We start from the raw sequence: 22,845 nt of genomic DNA on the forward strand, positions 1-22,845 counted from the left end.
GGTCCAACCATCCCAGGACGGAGGGTCCTTTCTCGGCCACATACAGCTTGCACCACGCTGCACGGCCTCTGAACTCGAACAACAGACGTCGGAACCCTAGCATGGGAATGCGATCACCATTGTATGTTACCGGTCGTATGTCTAGTTTCTCCAGCCCAGGGCCCAACTTGGGTTGGAATTGTTCTACCCACACTGTACGCTGTACGATGGTGAATGGGGATCCGGTGTCTGCCACAACAGAGATGGTTATGCCGCCCATGGACATCTCCAGGACCGGTTTGGTTGATCTCTTGGCATCCACGCTCAGTACCTGATCGTATATGCACAGTACGGTGACCACCTCTTCCTCCGTGGCGTCTTCCTGGTCTTCCGCGCTTTGGTCCATGTATTTCACCACTCCCTTCTGTTGTTTCTTCCGACACACCTTCTCGTAGTGGCCCATGATACCGCAGTGCATGCATTTGGCTCTGAAGGCCGGGCAACGTCTGTCGTGGGCTTCGTGGGACCAACTTCCACACCTGTAGCACGTTTTCTTGCTCTCACCGTCCGCTTGTTTCCCTTGCCATCTGCTGGTCCCTTTGGTTGTGGGAGACTTGGTTTTCTGGTCCCTGCGGTGATCTCCCTCCTGTATCCTGTTCACCATGGTTGGGGTGCCTGTGTCTTTTCTGGTGGCATCGGCGCACCTCTTTGAGAGTTCCGCCCTCTTCACTATGACCATTACTTCCTTGAGTGTGGTGTCCCCACTCGCCCACAGCTTGTCTTGCACGTTTGTACTGGTGGTGTGCATGATCACCTGATCTTTTATAAATTCGTCTTCCCACAGTGCGTACCTGCACGGGGCTGCTAGCTTCCTCAGTGCTGCTACATACTCTTCGATGGATTCCCCCACCTTTTGTTTCCTTTGCTGGAAATTATATCTGTCTACCGAAACACAGACGGTGGGGCGGTAACGCTCATCCAGGTCCTCCACCGCGTGCGCATACACATCATCGTCTGTGTCTTCTCTCTTCGTGGGCACTAGGCTCTTGTATATTCTCAGCCCTTCGGGCCCTAGATTTAGTAGCAGGATGCGTTTTTTCCTCTGGGGCGTGAATTTTTCTTCGTTCTCGTCCTCCAAAACCCCTATGAAATTGTCTATGTATTCCTTCCAGTCCTCCCATTTCATCATTGGTTCACCGGGTTTCGTTAGGAATTGCACCGGTGCAATCGCATACCCTGCCGGGGTACTCATCTTTGCTTCCTTGGTGCTTGTTTCGTCGGTGGCTTTGCCCGGGGGGCTGCCTGGGGTGTTGTCGTTGCTTCTTGTGTGCTTGATCCTCTGAGGGCTCTTGTCACTGGACCCCACTTCCTCCTCTTTGGTAGCCAGTGCAGCGCTTTATGTGCTTGATTACGTGCGAAGGCAGCTCGTGTGCTTTTGTTGGTTGTGGACGGCGTCGTCTCTTTGGCCTGTATGTGGTTCGGTTATTGTACCGTGGCACTGCCACGCTCCTCGGATGCTCTGTGCCTGGGGTCGACCTCCGCAGTTGGCTGGGGCGTATCCCGTGACTTCCCCCTTCCAGGCGGCCTGTGCGGTGTTTTGTTTGGGCTTGATGGCCTGGTGGCGTGTCTTCCTTTGACTCGTGGGGCCACGTGGAGTGTTGCCCTCTACTGCGCTTCCCCGTCGGTCTGGTTTCCGTCCCGACCTCGTCGCCACTGTAAAGTTGGTCAATAAACACTCGGAACACGGTGATCCTTCTGCTATGATTTATTAGCACAACTAATGAGCAGTTACACCGAGGAGCGCCGGCCACCACTCTGTACGCTCACTGCCGCCCACTCACTCTCGCTCCCGCTCCGCGCTCACCTCCCCGCGCGCCTCGCGGCGCCAACGTGCGTAGCCGCGTCACGTCACGTGACGCGCTAACAACTAGACCGCTACAGATACAACATGTAAATAGTTTTGTGTCCGCTGTATTGGAGTCTGTCGGCGATAAAGGCTGTCTGTCGGCAGTGTGACCCGTCTCTCCTCGCAGTGCTCAAGAGACGGGTGACCCGGGCTGCCCTCTGGGAGGACGATCATACGAAGTCATGTGAATGAACACATATTGAATTAAAAGAGCTTCCGGAAGTGGGCAGAGCACATCCAGCTTAATTAATGTCTTAAGGAGGAAGCCGGTCCCATGAGGGAGGCGCAGACCCCGTCAGAGTTTGGGACTTGGGACCTGGCTGGGCGAACTTGCCGAAAACAGCGGCGTGTGGCCGACATCGAGAGCGCCTAATCACTAGTTATACGGGTGAAGAACTCTAGCCCCTTCTTTTTAACTTCTTTCACCGTCTTCCATCTGACATTCTACCCTGCCCTAGACCGAGGCTGGGGGAGGTCCACCACAGGCTGAGGCGGCCCCATCAGGGAGTTGAGGCTTCAGGCCATTTAAATGCAGCATATGCTTGTGGAGAAGAATTTCGTCAGCTTTATTTTGATTACTTTATGCCGCCGCTTGTTTTTCTTTCCTTTTTTTAACTTTAATAAGCGTGGTGCCGTCTTCACAGACACCGCGCTCTACAATGCAATTGGCGTTGCTTTTGGCATTGTAAAGGACAATGCCTTTTAATTTTTTTAAAGGCACTGCCATTTACAATGCCAATAGCTCCAAAACTCGCATTGGCGAGAAATATTGCATTGTAAATGCTTGTTAAAGGAAGTCACAAAAGTACACCCATGGTATGCATCCTTACATTTGTTAAGATTTACGGCTTTCATAAATTCCCAAGAATTAACAGACGTAGGCCAATAAAAAGTTCTTCTAGAAAATATATTAACTCTTTATTTGAACAAAGCTCATTATATAATACGTGTAGGAGAGGAACACAACTCCCAATAGAGTAATGGTTTCACTGAGAGGTCTTCCAATTCCAATAATTAGGTTGGAGTTTAGATCACAAAACGGCGCCTCTATTGCCTATTGTTCAGCGTAGAACTATCCTTAATTTCAATAAAACACTCCACCCAGTTTCCCACAGCACAGTCATGGATCAGTGCCCTTAAATTCTAGCCAGGACCCCCTCCCCCCAAACCATCTCCCATTTTGCGTGACAGCCACGGCTCAGATAAATTACCTCTTCTTTTTTTTTGGTACCAGTAAAGATCTGACTCCCATTCTGCAATACTTGGGGGTGGGAGGGGTAGTTGCGCCCCAGTTCCTTGCTATGTTGTACTTGACCACTCCAGCCTCCATCGTCATCCATATTTTATGTTATCTGGGCTAGTTATCCTCCCTCTGCACCACCAGTATCAACCATTTTGCATTAAGGGCACCCTCAGTAGGAAATATTTGTGAACTTCATTTTAGCACTAACAAATATGCATGTGTAGATTTGTTCATACAAAAATCTGTTAAGCATTTACAAGTTTACTTTCCTGCCCCCCCCCTCCCCCCCCCCCCACTTTTTTCCAACCGTGGAAGAAGTTTTACTTCTGCCCTTGTCAGGAGTAAATCTCCAACCTTTTTCAGTATGGGAAAAGATTAGAGAAGAGCTGGTGAAAATCGCTAAAACATGCATGTTAGTAGGTTTGCAGACTCAAAATGACATTCTAATTCAGGAACTATTGCTTACCATCACCTCCAGCCCCAGTATGTAGATCTGTGGAAAGGTGGCGAAATAAGGGAATTGCTAGTATTCAACCCCTACTGTAGTATGAGCACTGGCATAATCAGAGAAGCTATTATCAGGGCTTGCATGTAATAAGACTGCAGCCATAATTTGTCGCTGCACTACACTGCACCAAAGGGACACGTGGAGTCTTTTGGGGTTTTTTAACAGGAAAAGCAACCTGTCCCATGGACAAGTAGATATTTTATCAAATCCCACTCCTCTGATTCACACCCCAAAGAGAGAATGGAGCATGCAGTGGCTAGTTTGCCAACAGTACAGTACTTAAAGAGGGGCTAATAGACTGAATATTGGGGGCAGTTTTTATATGTGTCCCAAAAAACATAAGATGTTTAGTACTGACCTGCGTGACTATTCTAGGTAAAAGGAGCTTGGTGGTGAAGATAGTGGATTTGCCAGCTTCCATCAGTTCTCCATGGGCTCTTCCCATTTGATAGAGTGCACTGTCCAAATGGATGGATAGTGACTAAAGGCAGTGTGATTTTTAGGTCTCGCCTGACCCAGCGCATTTGCTGGTCTGGCGAGACTTATTGAGAGGGCTCCAAAAAGTGCTACCAGGCCAGCCTAGAGCTACAGTGCATGTGCGCGGGCGCCGCGCTTTCCCGCGATAACTTTCACTTTCGCGGCCGCACGGCCGCTTTGATGTTGGATCGTGATTGCGATCACTTTCACTTTGCATAGCCAATAGGTCTCGCTTTTGGGACCTTATAAGTATTTAGTTATGCAACTGTTGCATGGCTAAACACTTATAAGGTCCCAAAGGCGAGACCTATTGGCTATGCCAATGCTTGTTATTTTCTGTATCCTGTGACTGAAAAGAAAGGAAATTAATTTCGCTTTCGCCATGGGGGCTGAACTGTCAGCACAGGACTAGCATACATTAATGAAACGCTGTTTAAATCTGGGGTTAAACACGGCACCAGATTCGGAATCCTAAATCTTTGAGTGGACTTTGATAATGGAACATTGCAAGTCAAGATACTGAAAACTGTGACAAAAAAAGGCCAGGAAAGTATCAAATAGTATCAAATGATGGTGAGAGAAACAAAAGAGCGTAAATGTCACTGTGATAAAAGACTGTCAGATGGGGTTAATTTTAGCATTTGCATGAAGATGTTAGTTTTTAACGAGGAACAGGTGGAAGGAATGCTAATTTAGTATCAGTACCTAAGAGACCCTCGTCGTTGTGGATGCCATGATCCGGTGGGGGAATGCTGCAGACCTCTCATGTTAAGTCAAGAAACAGAAATATGGGTTCTAGAAAAGGACAAGAAGGGGAAACAGAGGAGCCAAATGAGACTGAAGCCTGTGGTTTCTCTTGATTACTTTGTTTTGCCTGACACCCCTGCCCCGTTCTAACTAGAATGAGTCCCTTTTCAAGATAGGCGCTGTATTCTTGTCCAGGGTGGGTTGGCGTATACAGTTCAAAAGCTTAGCCCGTGCAGTAACTGTTCCGAACAGTGACCATGTTAGACGCAGCTCAACTAATTCATGTGCTATTGGGTAGGATTTAATCAGGCAGTTGTCATTTTTAGGTCGAGCCTAGCGCAGCGCGCATGCGCTGGTCTGGGAGGGCCTCTTGGAATCACTCCAGACTTCTAAGTAAACTCGTGCGTGTGCCTTTACATTTTCCTCACATTTTATTGGCCTTTGCGTGTGGCTTTCAAAAATGAAAGCACGCAACTGGCCAAAGGCGGGTGCATGTCCCGCCTTTCTTCTAAAGGTTCACTCCCTGGCCTTTGGGTCTCGGGAGCGAGCAGCGGCACGCACAGGCTGGCAGCTGGTCGTGGATCAGGTTATTAATTATAGCCGAGCGCGGTCGCTTTCACTTTCGCGGCCGCGCTTCATTTCAATTACATAAACAAATGTGGGGCTATCTCGGCACCTTTCTGCTCTGGCGCTGCCTGCTCGGACGTGAAACTGCCGTCTGTGTGTGTATTTGGTACCACGACAAACAGCTCGCCAAATACAGCGCCGATGGGAGAAATGAAGGGGTTACTATTTACGTCTTCCATGACAGTCCATTGGGCTGGCTGCAGGAAGGGCTCAGAGCATGATGTTACTTCTGTTGCTCCCTGGCTTGAAAACTTATTTGCAACAAAGAGGCACCTTTCTGCTCTGGCGCTGCCTCTGTGCTTTATGGATAACACTGGCCCAACGTTAACCCTTTCTCGTCCTCAGGCGCTTCCACACATTTTAAGCTATAATAACACGGTATTGGTTTACGCACACAACCCCTTTAAAAACACTGCTTTTAAGTTCCTGCTTTGACGTGAAACTGCCGTCTGTGTAGTATTAGAACGCAAGCATTGAGTACTATAAAAGAGGTGGTGTATTCTACTAATTTGAGGCTGCAACAACATCGAACGATATGTCTCCTATATTATACTCCAGAGAGGATTGCGAAGTGGGCGGTTAACAATATAATCATGGATAGGATGAAGGGCCCAAGATGTAATATGCATAAGGTAGATATCAAACATATGTTTGTAACATGCTCAGAGCTAAAAACATTTTGGCAGGTGAATGTCCTTCATCAGAAACTGGGGCTAGTAATACCCCTGACAGTAGGGGAAATTATGATGGGGTGTAGTAATACTGGATCTAAAAATAACGGTCTATTAACTATTTTGATAGTTTCAGCAAGGTTGATTATTGCCCGGGAATGGATATCGCCAAAGCCCCCAAATGTGATGGACTGGTTGCTTCTGGTTAGACAAACGTATGATATGAAACAGGCATTGGCTAAGTCAAGAGGCAGTCGCTCAGTCGCTAAATGTAATGCAATATGGGGTCTTGACTTTAGATAAATCTCTGGAATATTAGGATATCTAAGACGGTGTAAATAGGTGAGTGGGGTCCAATAAGTATATGTCTGACATTAATTTAGGCTGGATATTTCCCCCCTTCGATACTGGTCATCTATTCGATATATATTTTTATGTGCTCCTGGTCTACTTACTTTATTTGTGATATTATGTCTGGATATTGTTTACATTGAGTATCAATATTGTTGTGATGTATTTGTTTGTATCATGTATTACCCAATCGATGACAAATAAAAAAGAATTTTAAAAAGAAACTGCCGTCTGTGTTTGGTACCGCGACAAACAGCTCGCCAAATACATCGCCGAAGGGAGGAATGCGGGGGTTATTATTATTTACGTCTTTCATGACAGCCCATGGGCTGGCTGCAGGCAGGGCTCAAAACATGTTGTCACTTATGTTGCTCCCTGGCTTGAAAACATATTTGCAACAAAGAGCAACTTTCCAACCTTCAGAACAGAGGAAGTGCTAATGCGGAGCAGTCCCACGGCTTTTGTTCCAAGGTGGGAAGTTATAGTTGGTCTCTGGAGAAGCGGTGACCTCGTGTGTCGGTAAATGCCGCTCTATTGGTAGTTTCAGTACCGTATCATGGTAGCTGTGAGCAGTTTACCAATTCTGTTTTTTCCTGGCATTCTTATAGTTTTGCATGTCCTAATGTAAAACGGGGACTACAACTCCTGTAATCCAAATAAAACATCAAACAATGTACCAGCTACTCATGGGTGCTATGCGAAAACATGGTCTCCCTCTGGGTAATGTACAGCTCGTGGTATCATGCATTGCTTGTGACAATTATGTTGTGCACATTGCTTTCTATTGATGGTACAAAAGCTGCCCTCACACAAACGTGCAAATGGGAAGTGTGTCAGTTGAGTGTTGGTCATCATAGGACCCATGTGTAAGAAGCGCAACCAAGCCAGTTGTTTCCATTGCATGCTGGGACTTGTAGGAAAAATAGGGCATGCAGCTTCTTGGAAATATCGATGTCTTCTGAGCAGGAGTTCATAATCTTGAAGCGGTGTGGCCGACTCTACCGAGAGATCGTATTATGTCTTTCAATTCTTGTTTAAAATTATGAGATGACTCCATCTCGTCAAATGCGCATTTAAGTTCTGGTCTCTGGACTTTCTTCTACAAAACACTGTTTTCAATCGTGTTAGTCCAGTTTGCTCCAAAGCTCTCAATTTTGCCCCATTATCAACACCCTCCCACAACCAGAACTGACTAAATACAACTCAGGTCACATGTACCATACAAACATTAGAAAATCAAATTAGCTCACCCTTTTATAGCTCAGACCTCTTGGCTTTTCCAATACTTAGTAAAGTCAACTCCAATACAAAATAGCAGTAAAGCAAATCTAGTTTACATTTGTTCACAAATTCAAAGTCATTACTTAAGTAAAATGTGCAATGTATATACAGTAACATTGATAAAACCACTTGCAACGCCAATAGGTCCCAAAACAAGATCTACTTGCTTTGCCAATGAGACTGCAGTCAAGCTCAATTTCAACACAAGCAAAATCCCAATTGTCATTTGGTGATTACATATGGTATGCTATACATGACTATCAGAAAGTCATTAGTTTGTATACGGAGTTCAAAATCTGGTTCTTTAACTATTATGATGCAACTACACTGGGAAAAAAAGATGTTTTGCACTGTTATGTCACGGGGAAAAGTGCTCACCTGAGTCTCCAAAGATGTGACCAAATGGTAAAATGACAACGAATGGTCTACTCCGACTTCTCCTACCCACCAGAGCCACATTCCCTGCAGACTTGCACTCCGTGAGAAAACAAAGCAGCACTAACTTGACTCTCAGAAAGACTATCAGCATGGTTTGGTCCCTCTTCTCGATGGAGAGCAGAAAGTTCATCTTCCAGTGGTGAGGGAACCTGCAATGGGAGGTGCGAGAGGCTGGCAGGAAGCCAGGTAACTTTAAAATGCGGGCAAATGAGGGGAGAGCTGTCCTGGCGGTATCACTGGGTGGCAGGACACTAGGTATTACTACTATTTGGGCAAGAAGAGGACAATTTATTGGGTAGAGGTGGGGGAACCACTTAAGGACCGAGCCAGAGGCCGCATTTGGTTCAGCTTGAGGTCCTCAAGCTTCAAAGAGACAAGCTTTAATATGGCTTCTCTCTGCCACCCATGCTCTACTATCATGCACCAAGAATTGTATAATGTGAAACCAGAAAACTGGAGCTTGGTCCTGGTTTCATTTGACCAAAGTGTGTGATCGTAGGCAAACATTTAATTTTACAAAGCCTCCTTTTTCTTCTTGATCATATATGACAAGACATATGTATATCCTCATACAATTGTTAACGCCCCGGATACTCCAACATACTATACTGTATTGAGATTACTGTCCATGCTAGAATCTATTAGGAGGGTACTGTCCATGCAAACAATTTTACCTGTGTCTCGACTCTGAATTTTGATAGCCGCTAGTGGGGGGGGGGGGGGGGGGGGGGGGAGGAGTAGTTGGGGGGGGGGGGGGAGGAGTAGTTGGAGGGGTGGGGGGGCTTTGAAGTTTTACCATGTTAAGGGATAGTAATGTACACAAAGTTCTGCACGGCACAAACACTAAACTTTGTACTGGCTAAATGTTTGCTACTGATCTGCACTTTGATATCACGTAAGATATATGTGAACAGTGGAAGACTTGGTCATAATTGAGGTGCAGAACTGTGATAACATGAAGCATTGTATGTACTTAAAAAAAACCAATAAAGTTGGTGGAAAAAATATCTTATATGACAGCACTTTCCAAGATGTTCACATCCCACTCCGCGATTAGTTGTGGTCAGTTCCGGTTCAAGTGTGGTGTGCTTCTGGCAGGCTCTGGCTCCAGCAAGCTCAGCAGTAGCAACATCGGAGGGCAACGAAAGACATCAGGAGCCCTGAGCCGCTGAGCTACTGTGAGGGCTCGAAAAGCACCAGGCAAGACGGAGAAATGGCGATGGAGAAACAGCGACTGTTAGATGTGAGGGCGAGTCCGAGCGTCCGCTGAGAGGGGGCTCTGCCCGATCCGGCAGCAGCATGGCCATTTGGCCCTTGATCCCGCTCAGCTCCCCTGCCAACGTTATCCTTGTCGCATCCGCTCCTCCAACCCTCCAACTATTTCTGCTTGGGAACTGGTGCAGAGCCAGTGCGGAGGACTGGAGGTGTTCAGCAGTGCTCTCCCGTCCCCCAAGCCCCAATTGAGAGCCAGCTATTCCTGCTGCCCTGTATCTCACAACCCGCGACTGCCCTAAAGGTCTCCCTAGAGGCCATCCTCGTGGGTCGCGAATCAGCAACTTGACTGGTCACAATTCAAGCACAGCCACCATTTAGTAGGTGGCTGCTAAGTGTGTGACATGGTGGCCAACGGAGGCAGACCCGACCAGGATCAGGTGCAGCCTGCTGACACGCAGTGCTGTCCTCACTTGTCGGCTCACTTGTTTTCCTGGTTTTAGGGGAAGCCTCCTAGGATAAAAGGGCATTGGGCATAGAGGATAGAACGGAGGACAGGATAAAAGGCAAGAGAGACTGTGGTGGGATACTGGGAGGTGGGGGGACGGGTCACTAGCTTCTCTTCATCCTGTTGTTGGGGGTTTCAGGGACACAGACCACCGGCTTTTCCGCACTCACTCCAGCAGGAGAGTACTCAGTGGCTGCTACTGGCGCCTTTTGCTCCCAGCTCCAGCTGGAGAAACTAACCTACACACAGTGAACCAACTAGTGCCAGCAAGAGGCGCACACGAAGAGAAAAAGTAAAAACAAGGTAAACAGGCAAACTTAACCCCTTGTATGCCCATGACGAGCTGGACTCGTCATGGAGCACAGTCGCACTGTACCCATGACGAGTCCAGCTCGTCATGAGGCATACCCTAGGGAATCCCTTTCTGCACAAATAGCCTCGGGAGCTGGGGAAGAGCTTCCCCAGCACCCGAGGCCCCCCCTTTCAATGCAATGACTATCGGCGCGTACGTCGACGTCATTACAGTGAAAGTGAAACTGAAATGAGCCAAGAGGCTCATTTCAGGTTTCACTTTGTACGTGCTCAGGGGGCTATCTCAGCCCCCTGAGCACGTACAAAGACGGGAGAGGTATCGTTGGAAAGGGGAGAATCTCCCCTTTCCAATGGTACCCCTCCCCAGTGGATCCCTGCTTGGGGATCGCCACAGGAGGGTGATCCCCAAGCAGGGAGCCACCCACTAGACACCAGGGAGGGGGGAGCGGCCCCCTGTGTATTTTTGGCCATTTTAGTTCCTAGGGGAACCTACCAAACCCACACATTTCTGAAAACTAGACACCAGAGGGATTCCAGGGTGGTATGGCTTGCGTGGATCCCCCAACGTTTCCTTACCCAGAATGCCCTGCAAACCTCAAATTTAGCTGAAAAAAATCACCTTTTTCACACATTTGTGTGTGGGAAAGTTGAGGCATCACCGGGCTGACACAAATTTCCTACCACCCAGCGTTCCCCCGGGTCTCCCGATAAAAACAGTGCCTCACTCGTGTGGGAGGCCCAAGTATCCGCGACAGGCAAGGGTCCAAACCGTAGTGCGCCTCAACAGGCAAGGGTCCTAAACGTAGTGCGCCTCACTACGTTTTGGGCCCTTGCCTGTCGCGGGTACTTGGGCCTCCCACACGAGTGAGGCACCGTTTTTATCGGGAGACCCGGGGGAACGCTGGGTGGTAGGAAATTTGTGTCAGCCCGGTGATGCCTCAACTTTCCCACACAAAAATGTGTGAAAAAGGTGATGTTTTCAGCTAAATTTGAGGTTTGCAGGGCATTCTGGGTAAGGAAACGTTGGGGGATCCACACAAAGCCATACCTCCCTGGACTCCCCCGGGTGTCTAGTTTTCAGAAATGTGTGGGTTTGGTAGGTTCCCCTAGGTGGCCGCCGAGTACGGGGCCAAAAACACAGGTGACCCCCCTTGCAAAACCAGGTCGTTTTGAGGTAGGCAATTTTCATGTCGCCTCAATACGTTTTGGGGCCTTGGCTGTCGCGGGTACTTGGGCCTCCCACACGAGTGAGGCACCGTTTTTATCGGGAGACCCGGGGGAACGCTGGGTGGTAGGAAATTTGTGTCAGCCCGGTGATGCCACAACTTTCCTACACAAAAATGTGTGAAAAATGTGATTTTTTCAGCTAAAATTGAGGTTTGCAGGGGATTCTGGGTAAGGAAACGTTGGGGGATCCACGCAAGCCATGCCTCCCTGGAAGCACACGGGTGTCTAGTTTTCAAAAATGTATAGGTTTGCTAGTTTCCCAAGGTGCCCGCAGAGCTAGGGTTAAAAAACTACAGCTAGACATTTTCCCAAAAAAGGGTCATTTTTCACTGCGAAATTGAGGTGTGACCACGTTGCGTTTTGCGCCGTTTCCTGTCGCAGGCACTAGGCCGACCCACACAAGTGAGGTACCGTTTTTCTCGTAAGACTTTGGGGAACGCGGGGTGGGTGGAAATTTGTGGATCCACGCAGATTCCGGAACTTTCCACCACAGAAATGTGTGGAAAATGTGTTTTTTTTTGTCAATTTTTTAGGTTTGCAAGGGATTCTGGGTAACAGACCCTGGTGGGAGGCAGTCAAGTCACCCCATCCTGGTTTCCCCTGGGTGTCTAGTTTTCAAAAATGTATAGGTTTGCTAGGTTTCCCAAGGTGCCCGTAGAGCTAGGGTTCAAAAACTAGAGCTAGGCACTTTGCCAAAAAGGGTAAATTTTCACTGCGATATTGAGTTGTGACCACGTTGCGTTCTGCGCCGTTTCCTGTAGCGGGCACTAGGCCGACCCACACAAGTGAGGTACCGTTTTTCTCGTAAGACTTTGGGGAACGCAAGGTGGGTGGAAATTTGTGGATCCACGCAGATTCCGGAACTTTCCACCACAGAAATGTGTGGAAATTTTGTTTTTTTTGCCAATTTTTTAGGTTTGCAAGGGATTCTGGGTAACAGACCCTGGTGGGAGGCAGTCAAGTCACCCCATCCTGGATTCCCCTGGGTGTTTAGTTTTCAAAAATGTATAGGCTTGCTAGGTTTCCCAAGGTGCCCGCAGAGCTAGGGTTCAAAAACTAGAGCTAGGCACTTTGCCAAAAAAGGGTAAATTTTCACTGTGATATTGAGTTGTGACCACGTTGCGTTTTGCGCCGTTTCCTGTCGCGGGCACTATGCCTACCCACACAAGTGATGTACCATTTTTATCGGGAGACTTAGGGGAATTCAGTTTTGTAAAGGAACTGTTATTATCTATTGACTTTCGATGCATTTCTGCCTTCCAAATTAAAGATATTCTGTAAAAAAGAAGTCATTCTAAAAATGACTGATAATTCTCATGCTAGTATGAGTATCCCCAATTTCAGAAATTTGCAAATATCTACTGTTTCTAAACTCTATATTTTGTTCCCATTTCAGAAATACATAGGTGTCTTTCATACCGATTTTTCCATGTACACATTTATACAGAATAATTACTATATACCCGGTACATAATGAAAAACCATTGCAAGTTGCTGCTCAGTTTTTGGCTCTGGGTTCTTGGTGAACCTACAAGTCCTATATATCCCCACAACCAGTAATGTCCAGCGGATGTAATGGTATATTGCTTTCAAAGAGCTGTCATAATTAGAAGAAGTTACAGGTGAAAACGTTGACACAAAAGGCTTTTTTTTTCAACTAATTTTCAATTTATCCTATATTTAACTGTTAGTTTCTATAAAAAAAACCTTGATGGATCTACACAAATGACCCCTTGCTGAATTCAGAATTTTGTCTTCTTCTCGAAAATGTATAGCTTTCCAGGATCCATTATTGCTTTTGTACCCATTTCTGCCATTAACTGGAAGGAGGTCAAAAGCACAAAAAATAGCAAAATTAGGCTATGTCCCAGAAAAATGCCAAAACTGTGTAAAAAATGACGGGTTTCTGACAAAAGTCTGGTATCCCCGAAAAGCTGGGAAAATGGTGATTCCAACCCCACAAACCCTTTTTTGATAACATTTGCAGGGAAAAACCCAGATGCTTTTATTTGCAGCACGTTTTTCCAATTTTTCCGGAAAAAAACATAATTTTGCTGATTTTGGCTAATTTCTGTGACCCCTCTGGGAGAATCCACAAACCCTGAGTACCTTTAGAATCCCCATGATGTTGGAAGAAAAGGATGCAAATTTGGCGTGGATACCTTATGTGGTCAAAAAGTTACAGGGGTCTAAGCGCGCACTACCCCAAATAGCCAAAAAAGGGCGTGGCACAGGAGGGGAAAAGGCCTGGCAGCGAAGGGGTTAAAGGGAACCCATGGAGGGGCAAAACCCCAAAATAAACATGTGATCTGGCAAGGTCAGGAAGACAAATCATCCGCTTATTAAAAAGGAATCAAAACAAAGCAAAACACCAGGGAAACCGTAAAAACAAACTGAGCAAGTTCTATATTAAGGAGTCCATTAATATCCAACAGCTACTATGTTTGGAAAATCAATTAAGAAGACACAGGGGACTCAAAACACCAATTTTCATTTTCATTTTCTAAAGGACCCGGAATCAGTAATCTTTGCAGTAACATTAGACACTCCTGGTCGGATTACCCCTTTGGCTCCTCTTAAGATTGCACATCGGCCGTTCACGCAATTGGACGAGAACCTTCTCAATACTGCCATAGAGTGAACAAACTCACTGCTAATGCGGATCAAGACCTCTGTGCTCTAAGTCATCAAGCTGAAGGACAAGGCAGGAAACTTCCTTACAGCGGTACTGCCTTCCAACACACCTCAATAATAACAGCCTCTGGAAAAAACTAATTGCTCAGAAAATAACAAAATGGGAAACCATGTGCAGCCACCTAGTCTACTCAAAACCGATGGAGAATGTATTGCCGCAAACTTTGTCACAAAGCAAAAGAACCAAGCCCAAGACATGCCACCAGGCACACTTTCTCAGGTTTCAGAACAAGATCATACGTCTACTTTGCAAACCTTTCAACTGAGCAATAAAGATGTTGAACTTTCATGGCTAAATCTACGTATACCACAAATAGATAAGGATGACCTGCACATTAACGACTTCAAACTAGGCTCGTAAAAGGAGCTGCCGGAAGTGCCACTAAGATGATAAGGAAGATCTCCAACATAACCAAAATCTAAACAACGGGCAAGTTAAAACAATGTTTCCTAAAAATTGCAATAACCAAGATCGCACTCCTTCAGAAACCACTGTAAATCCCAAACTAGAAATAAACTCCCTGCCAAAAACTAAGGAAAATGACAAACTCCCTCTCCAAACAGATCATGGGGCAAGTGACAAGACACAGAAACAGGTGGAATTAATTTCCCCGCTATTGCAAGCACTACAAGCATCAACAGATACTCTGATTTTGCAGTCAGACAAATTAGATATTCAAATAGGCTTAATGAACATTTTTGCATCGTACATTGCTGGGATAAATTCAAAATTGGATAACTTAACTAATCTAATAACGAAAGTACAATTTATATACTCCCCGCAGGCTCCCTCATGTGCATGCGGACCAATATTAGTTAAACTAAGCCTTTTACCAAACTTGTTGGAACAGATTCCCAGTCTTAACAAACGCTTGGCTACTCCTAACTTTCAACAGGTGACCCCGGATAAAGATCATATCGGTTCAACCCCAAACGAGCAGCTTCTGCCACTAGTATCAGTCACTGAGACAGGAATCAACAACTTTACCCAGTCTCTTCCCAAAGAAACGGCTGATCATACAAATGCCGAAAAAATGACGAAACTTAAGGTCCCTCCAGGCCAATCAAAAACACTGCTGCAATTCAGAAGGCAAAAGAAGAGAGAAAGGAAAGGAAGAAATAAAACAAAGGAGCATATCACAGAAAGCACCACCAATATTTATAATACATTAAGCCATCCAAGAGACTTAGTGGATTGCCACACTACACCCACACCAGTTACTCTGTTGCCAAACAAAACCAACGTAAACAAGGGTTCTGCAGGAACGAATACAGAGGCATTAGGATTTCATAAAAAACAAACCAGTGACTCCACTGCCTTGGTCTACGCCAGTCACCAAGTGGAAACAGAAACACACAAGTTGGCAGATAAATTGAGTCTGCGCACACAAGAAATCAAGATGCAAATAGATTGAGAAGGCAACAATAAAAGGGAAAATCAGGTACCTTCAGGTTCACATTTCTCATCAACATTACAATCAGTGCCTTAAGCTCCAAAACAATCAACTGGAAGTACAGAAAGTCCTAAACCTGTCAACAAACTCTAATCCAGAAAGAACAGAATATTTAGCCAGCCCAGACGGCACACCGGGCTTTCCGCAGCAGGAAATGAAAGATTACTTGCTCAGGTCTACCAGAGGTATCCAGAAACAATGCTGCACGCCAGAAAGAGGTAGAGGAAGACCAGCTACCCCAAGGGCAACTAAGATTTCACATTACAAACCATATAAATTCCGTAACAAAAGACAGTACTTACAAGGAAAACCTAAGGGACCCAACAAAGCCCAATCGTACAGCGCAACAGATAATATAGACACCTGAATACGAGTCACAAGGTAGCCACGACATCTTGAATAGAAGTAATATATTAAGACTTACAGCGGAAATTTCGGTTCTAAACCAGATACATACGGCCAACCTCCTGGCAGTTCAATTTCTCAATGCAGGTCAATAAGACTCCAAAGAACAAACATTAACCACATGGCGGTCGGCAGAGGTTGCACAGTTAATATTAAACAGCTCCGAGCAATTTGCAGTCTGGAGTATAAAAGTATCTACACCAATAATGCCTCGCTACCCCTCTCCTCTGACTGAATATCAACCACATCTAAACGAGATTTTAACAAACTAATGGGCTCCAAACAAGTTTATTCAATACTACAGAACGCTAAGGGAAGCAGTGGCACACACGTGACATCGGACAGAAAAACTACAGACCAGCAAGAGGTAACTAAGTTAAGCTTTAATCAATGGAACTGGCTTCCGGGTACTCTCGCCAACAGGAAGAGAGACTGACAAAGAAAAAATAAAACCAGTAATTCCAACGAGGATGGGATCCACATTTATTCCTGGAACATAGCCAGAGCAAAAAAGCTTCTCGAAGAAGGACTTCTTCTTTAAGAGTGGTAGACCTATGATATAATTGCCTTACAAGAGACATGGGCAATGGAAGATCTCCCCATAGTTGGTTTTACTCACTACACAGTAGTGGCAGAAAAATGTAAACATTATGGTCGTGCAAAGGGTGGCCTTGCAATTTATGTTGCATTAGCTCTAAGTATTACATCAAAACAGCTGAATTCTCCAGATTCTAATATTCAAGAGTTTCAAGAAAATTATACACGAATAAGTGCCTGAAGCAGGGATGTGTTTTGGCCCCACATTTATTTAATCTTTTTATATTCGACCTGTCAGTAAAACTTAATACAATTAACTCCCATTCCCCACATTTTGGCTCTTTATCCCTTTCGCGCCTTGCCTACACCGACGATATTGTCTTACTCAGTTTAACCAAGATTGGTCTAACCAGATTACTTACTGAACTTGTGGAATTTCTAACAGTAAATAAGTTAGAAATCAATATAACAAAAACAATGCTTATCAGTAATCGGTCAACCCATTCGTATAACAACTGGCTAGAAGGCAAATCTCTGGAGAATGTGTCTTGTTATAAATATCTAGGATTTTACATAGATAATAAACTAACTCATCATGAGCAGAAAAACTACATGGCTCAACGGGTAAGCACACTATCTTTTACTTACCAGTCTTGGCAAAGAAACTGGACGGCCCATCATTCGGACCGTTGATATCGTTAATAACAGCAAAAACACTCCCAACTTTAACAAATGCAAGCGCAGTCCTTTATGGAAAAGACAACTCTTTTTAATAACTTAACAATTAGCATTTTTAAAAAGGTTTTTCAACTCCCTCAAACCGCTTCACCAGCACAAATGCGCATGGAATTTGGCCTTTTGTATGAAACATAGAGCAGACTCTATTCATCAACAAAAGTTTGGTACCGTATAAAACAAAACACGGAGAACTCAAGCCTCGATGTGGCACTGAGGTTAGAACTTGAGAAAGGGATAAAAAAAAAAAAAATCACTGCACACTGACTTTTTGCATAACGGACTTAAATCTACTTGCACTTTGGACCTCTGGGACAAAAACCTCCCCTTTCCAGCATTTAAGTTAGCACTAAACAAACCTGCAAAATTCCATTCCCTATTATTGGACGAAAGCATTTTTAGCCAAAGACCACATTCCTGGTTAGTACTCAACAACCATAAAGTCCTCAAACCAGCGGCTTACCTAGATCTAACTTTTTCGGTCAATCTAAAAAGACAGCTAATGGCACTGCGCTTTGGAAAGTATCCCTCACTTTCAGATGCTCCAAGGTGGAAAAACACTGGCTCCAAAAAGTGTCGCCTGTGTGGCAGTCAAAAAGAAGATCTTTTCCACCTGATATGTATCTGTCAGAAACTTCATCCAGCATGTGTCACTTTATTAAGGAAATCCTTCCTAGACAGAGGAATACAAACCTGCAGGTCTGCTATTATTAAAGGGCTTGAGCCATCTGACCCGCAGATGAACTGCAAACTGGTTAAGTTCCTTCAGATACATGATCAGGCATAAAGTCTAAGCCACTAAGCGAGGGTCCACTTACTGACGGAACCACGCCAGCAGCAATTGACATGCTTGACTGTCATCCTAAGGACATTACTCTGCTCAGCCCACTGCTTCAATCGCCAGGTGGTCGACAAAGACGACCCGTACAGGGTCAATGACAGTTTAAATCCAGTAAAATAAGGGACTTAGAGACTCCTATATTTAATCTACAACAAATTCTTGGCGGAAACGAAGCTAACAAGCTTGCCACCTGTTAATTGATGCTTTTATACCTGTCTGTTACAAACGAAACAGTGGTCTTACATGTTTTAGAATCCACCTTATAGGATTTTAGAAAGTATTTATTGATAAATGAAGATTTTTATAACTTTGAGATATTATATTGCTGTTATTGATTTTAAGTGTTTGTTTTTAACCAAAGTTAAACACATGCAGTAAAATTGTTATGGTTTTAATTAACTAAACAAACTTTACATACAATATGTGTGCTCAGGGTGTGCGCTGTACAACAATAATTTAATGTATTCAGATAAAACGCTTTTTAATGTTAAAGATTGTATATTTGATTTTACAGGGACTATCATATTTTCATACAACGTTGCAAGATTTAGATGCAACTATTTACAGGGCTCGGCTCGTGCACGAGCTCTTAGACCCCTGCCAGAACCCTGCCTCTTAGTTTGTTGGCTCATCCGCCTTTAATCTTGGGTAGCGCAATGGGAAGAAGAACACCATGTTATTTTAGATAGTTGGGCAGCTGGGGCTGAAATAAATAAAATAAAAACTGACATAAAAGGGATGGGAACGACTGTATTATGCCCTTATCCCGCCTCTATGTCTCTGCGATACCTGTGCTGGATTGTTTAGATACATTTGGAGCCTTTGTATACTAAGCCGTGTACTGAATGAGCGGTGTTTACTTTCTCTTTTGTTTATAAACTTAATAAAAATATTTAAAAAAAAAAAAAAAAAACTGACATAAAAGCAGTGCTTTAAATGGGCCGGTACTCGCCGGTACTGAGTACCGGCACTTCCTGTTTTCACCAAGCTGTGTACCGGCACTTTTCCAGTGCCAAGGAGAGTACCGGTACTCGGATTGATCAGATACTGGGCCGATGCCTGTGGCCCGTTTATTTGGCAGCATGTTTTCCGTTTTGACGCTTGCTGGAGGCCTGCCGCAGGGGTAAGTAAGCCTCTGCTCCCGAAGCTCTCATTGTCCTCAGCCGCCCCCTGCCGGGCCTCCATGCTGGGTGTCTTTTTAGTGTATTAAACATCGGCTGCCAGGGGCAGTGCGGTGTGCAGCCTGAATGGGTGGGAGGGAAGAAAGCCTGAATAGGTGACGGTGCCATTAAACGCTTGGCCTCCCACTGACGCCTAACTCGCTTGCTCCTGCAATTCCACCCCCACCCCTGTCTACTTAGGAGGTGGCTGGGCTGCTCCAGATAAGACTGCCCCCCATGGCCCCAACTGCATAAGTTAAACCCTTTAATACCTAAAATGGAAGAATACACACGTCTAGCAATTTCAAACTGGCATTATTCTTTATTTGCTTTTATTTTTTTTTTGTTACAAGTAAATAGCCATTTTTAGGTTGATATCATCACTGCACTTACTTAAATCTTCAGCCATGTGCTTGGTTTACTCAAATGACATCAAACGCAAGGCCACTAGGTCAGTTTTATCTAATTGTGGAGCACAGATTTGTCGCCTGTGTACATTTGTAAATTTATCATTTAAAACATGCTGGAGTGATAGACAGCATGAGAAACAGAGTGTGTCTGATAAACTGAGGGAGTGATAATTCATATGACAAATAGGAGATGCGAAAAAGAAGTAGAGATGCATGAAAGAGAGAAGGACGAGTTTGAGGGAGGTTATGGCCTCAGAGAGTCAGGAGGAAGAGGTGTCTGAAGGATTAATGAGGGAAAGTTGGATTTAAGAGAGGGTGTCTGTAGGCAAAGTTTTGTGAGGGGCTGGTGTGAGAAAGTCAGTGTGAGAGTATGTGTGAGACAGACAGCAAGTTGATAAGAGAAGTTGTGGTTACAGGAGAACCTTAGAAGGGGGTGAAAAGCAGTAAAAAAAAAAAAAAGATGTGGAAAATTCATTTAAAGAAATTTTTGAGAAAAGTCTGAAGGTGACGATAGTGAGGAAGGGAGTCAGTCATGCGTATGCCGTGAAGTGGAGGAAGGAAGATAGAGGGTGTCAAAAAATGGAGAAAGATGGGGTGTGTGAGAAAAAAATAGATGTAAGGGTGAGCGGAGAATATGCGCGACAGAGAAAGGGATGAGGAGAGTGAGAAAGGTGAGGGTGTGGCAGCCTATTTAAGGAGTGTGGTGAATCAATGATGTTGGATAGGAGATTTGGGAAAAGAGAGGGTGTTGTGTGATAAAGAGAAGAGTGGAGGGACATTTTTTGGGCCAATGGGCAATTCAATCCCCACCCCTGTCCACCTGCTGGGACATTGACAGGGATGAGGTGGTGGAGATGGCCTACGCGGCCTGCCTGGAGCCCAGGTGAGGTGGGAGGATGTCTAATGACCTGCCCATCAGAGGCCAGTATTGTTCTTCCCCTGATCTCTGCCCTACTGGACTCTGCTTATGCTCACGGCCCTGCAGTGCTCACTGCCTGCCGCTACAAGCTCTCTGGCCATGTGGCCTTCTGCCGAGGGAAGAGGACGGAAAATGGGGTGAAAGAAGGTAAAGAGTGAGGGGCCAGAGAAAGAAGGAGCAGAGGAGAGTTTAAAGGGGGGGGGGGGGGGAAAGAGACAGAAGTGGTAAGTGCAGACAGATGGGGAAGAGATCGAGACGGCTATGGAAAGCGTAACAGAGGCACGGAGATGGCAGATTAGAAATAGAAAAAGTGATAGTAGAGGATTATAGGATACCTCAGGGGTAAAGAGAGTGGGGCAGCAAGAGAAATCAATACACATGGAAGAGAAGTGAGTTGGGGAGAGATCGCAAGATTAGAGATGTGAAGATTGACAGAGAGTATTTGCCTGCTTGTTTATGTGCGTTTTCCTGGAGGTGTGTATGTTTGTGTGTGAGAGAGAAACTAAATCAGAGAGGGAGAGAATCAGGACACCCAAGAGGTATTTGAAAAGAAATGCGTCTAATGCTTGTTATTAATGATGCTATGCCAGTCTCTCTCGTCCTGGGGCACATTGATTCTTAGCCTGAAAGGGCTAATAGTGCTGTTGATGGCTTGGCTGCATTCAGGGTTTAGAAACTCATTGCATTGCTCCCAGAAGTACTTCACGCCACCCTTTATTAGCATATGTACCTGTTAATCTGTACATATGGAAAGTTTGAGACAACTGTCAAGGGCAATGCAAGGGAAAAAAGAATAAGCAATAGAAGTGTTTTCTATCATCATGTCTCACCCCGCCTCTAACCCCGCCCACTAGCCACGCCCCTAACTCAATTAAATGAGTACCTGCACTTATTTTTTTCCATTTAAAGCACTGCATAAAAGCAAATCTGGCATTACCGCAAATCACCTAAGAGCATCGACCACACACCTTGAGCACGATGTTGAGGTCTCGCACAGGTTCCTCGTTGAGCCGCAGCCGTCCAGCCTCCGCTGCCGCCAAATAGTACTCGATGGGCTCGGCTCTGAACTCGGAGCTGAAGACCTGCAGCAGGGTCTTGCCCACCCATCTGCCCTTGCAGTAGGTCTCGAAGTCGAAGTAGTAAGGCCGCACCTTGCGTAGACCGCCCTCCAGGTAGCAGTGCGTCTCCTGGAAGTGCTGCTCACTGAAGCCCACTCCTACGTGCCGCTTCTTCGGGGGTGGCACATAACGCTCCTGGGGGCCAGAGCTCGGCTGGCCGCGCTGCCGTTTAGAGGGACGGGGCTCGCGCGTCTCGCTCTTCCTCTTCGTGGCCCCTACTTCGTCCATCACCCCGCGGAGCGTTCGCCAAGCACCGCTGAATTTCAACACAGCTCTGCGGTCCGAGCTTGGGGACAGTGTGAACCAGATCCAGCGCATCGGCCCCCGGAGCATGTGCCTGACAGCGCCGTCGCTTGCTAATGACGTAGACAGTAAATCACAACAGGAAGTAAAGAGGTAATCATATTGAGCAGAGACTAAGCGGCGGAAGATATGTTGATTCGCGCTACGGAGTTATTAGGGATCGCTGTTTTTCATGGCAAAATATGGCCACGCACTCCATGGGGAAGAATATTCGGACTTAATTTTTTTTTCTTAGAGCATCCTTTTACCAACTTTTTGAAAGCTGTTAAACCATTGCGAGGGACGTATTTTCGGATGGGCATGTGTACCGTTTTCATTAGAGTTGGGCGAGCCACTGAAAGCTGGAAAGGGGAGAGGATGAAGCCTTACGGCTAGAGCTACAGACCTTGGCTCTGGGGAATCAGGTTCGAGCCTCGGCTCAGCACCCTGTGATTGTGGGCAAATCACTTAATCTCCCCGTGCCTACCAAAAACAAGCATTTGCAATGCAATAGGTCTCGCATTTACGCGAGTTTAAGGTATTGGCATTGTAAATTTTGGTTTTTGAAATATAAATAAAACGCATTGTCATTTACAATGCCAATACCTTAAACTCGCGTAAATGCTAGACCTATTGCATTGCAAATGCTTGTTTATCATTGGATTGAGCAAGGAGCTGTTTGTTTTGACACACCATGTTAAATGATTTGTGATGTTACCCAGAGGTAAGTGCAGTAAAAACAAGAAGGGCTGGGCGAGAAGGGAGGGGGGAATGCAAGGAGCCTGAATACAAGTGACAAAAAA

The 22,845-nt window shown here is 45.6% G+C and overlaps 1 protein-coding gene across 1 annotated transcript in view; it reads right to left on the reverse strand.

The window, feature by feature from the left end:
• Positions 1 to 22,140, reverse strand: part of RPUSD2 (RNA pseudouridine synthase domain containing 2) — a 61,143-nt gene extending 39,003 nt beyond the window's left edge. Inside the window, exon 1 of the mRNA XM_085626861.1 lies at positions 21,611 to 22,140. Within this exon, the coding sequence (XP_085482987.1) occupies positions 21,611 to 22,093 (483 nt within the window). The 5' untranslated portion in view covers positions 22,094 to 22,140. The remainder of the gene's footprint in view (positions 1 to 21,610) is intronic.
• Between the last annotated feature and the right edge of the window lie 705 nt (positions 22,141 to 22,845).

The sequence above is a fragment of the Triturus cristatus genome, chromosome 9, assembly GCF_964204655.1.
Source record: "Triturus cristatus chromosome 9, aTriCri1.1, whole genome shotgun sequence".
NCBI lineage: Eukaryota > Metazoa > Chordata > Amphibia > Caudata > Salamandridae > Triturus > Triturus cristatus.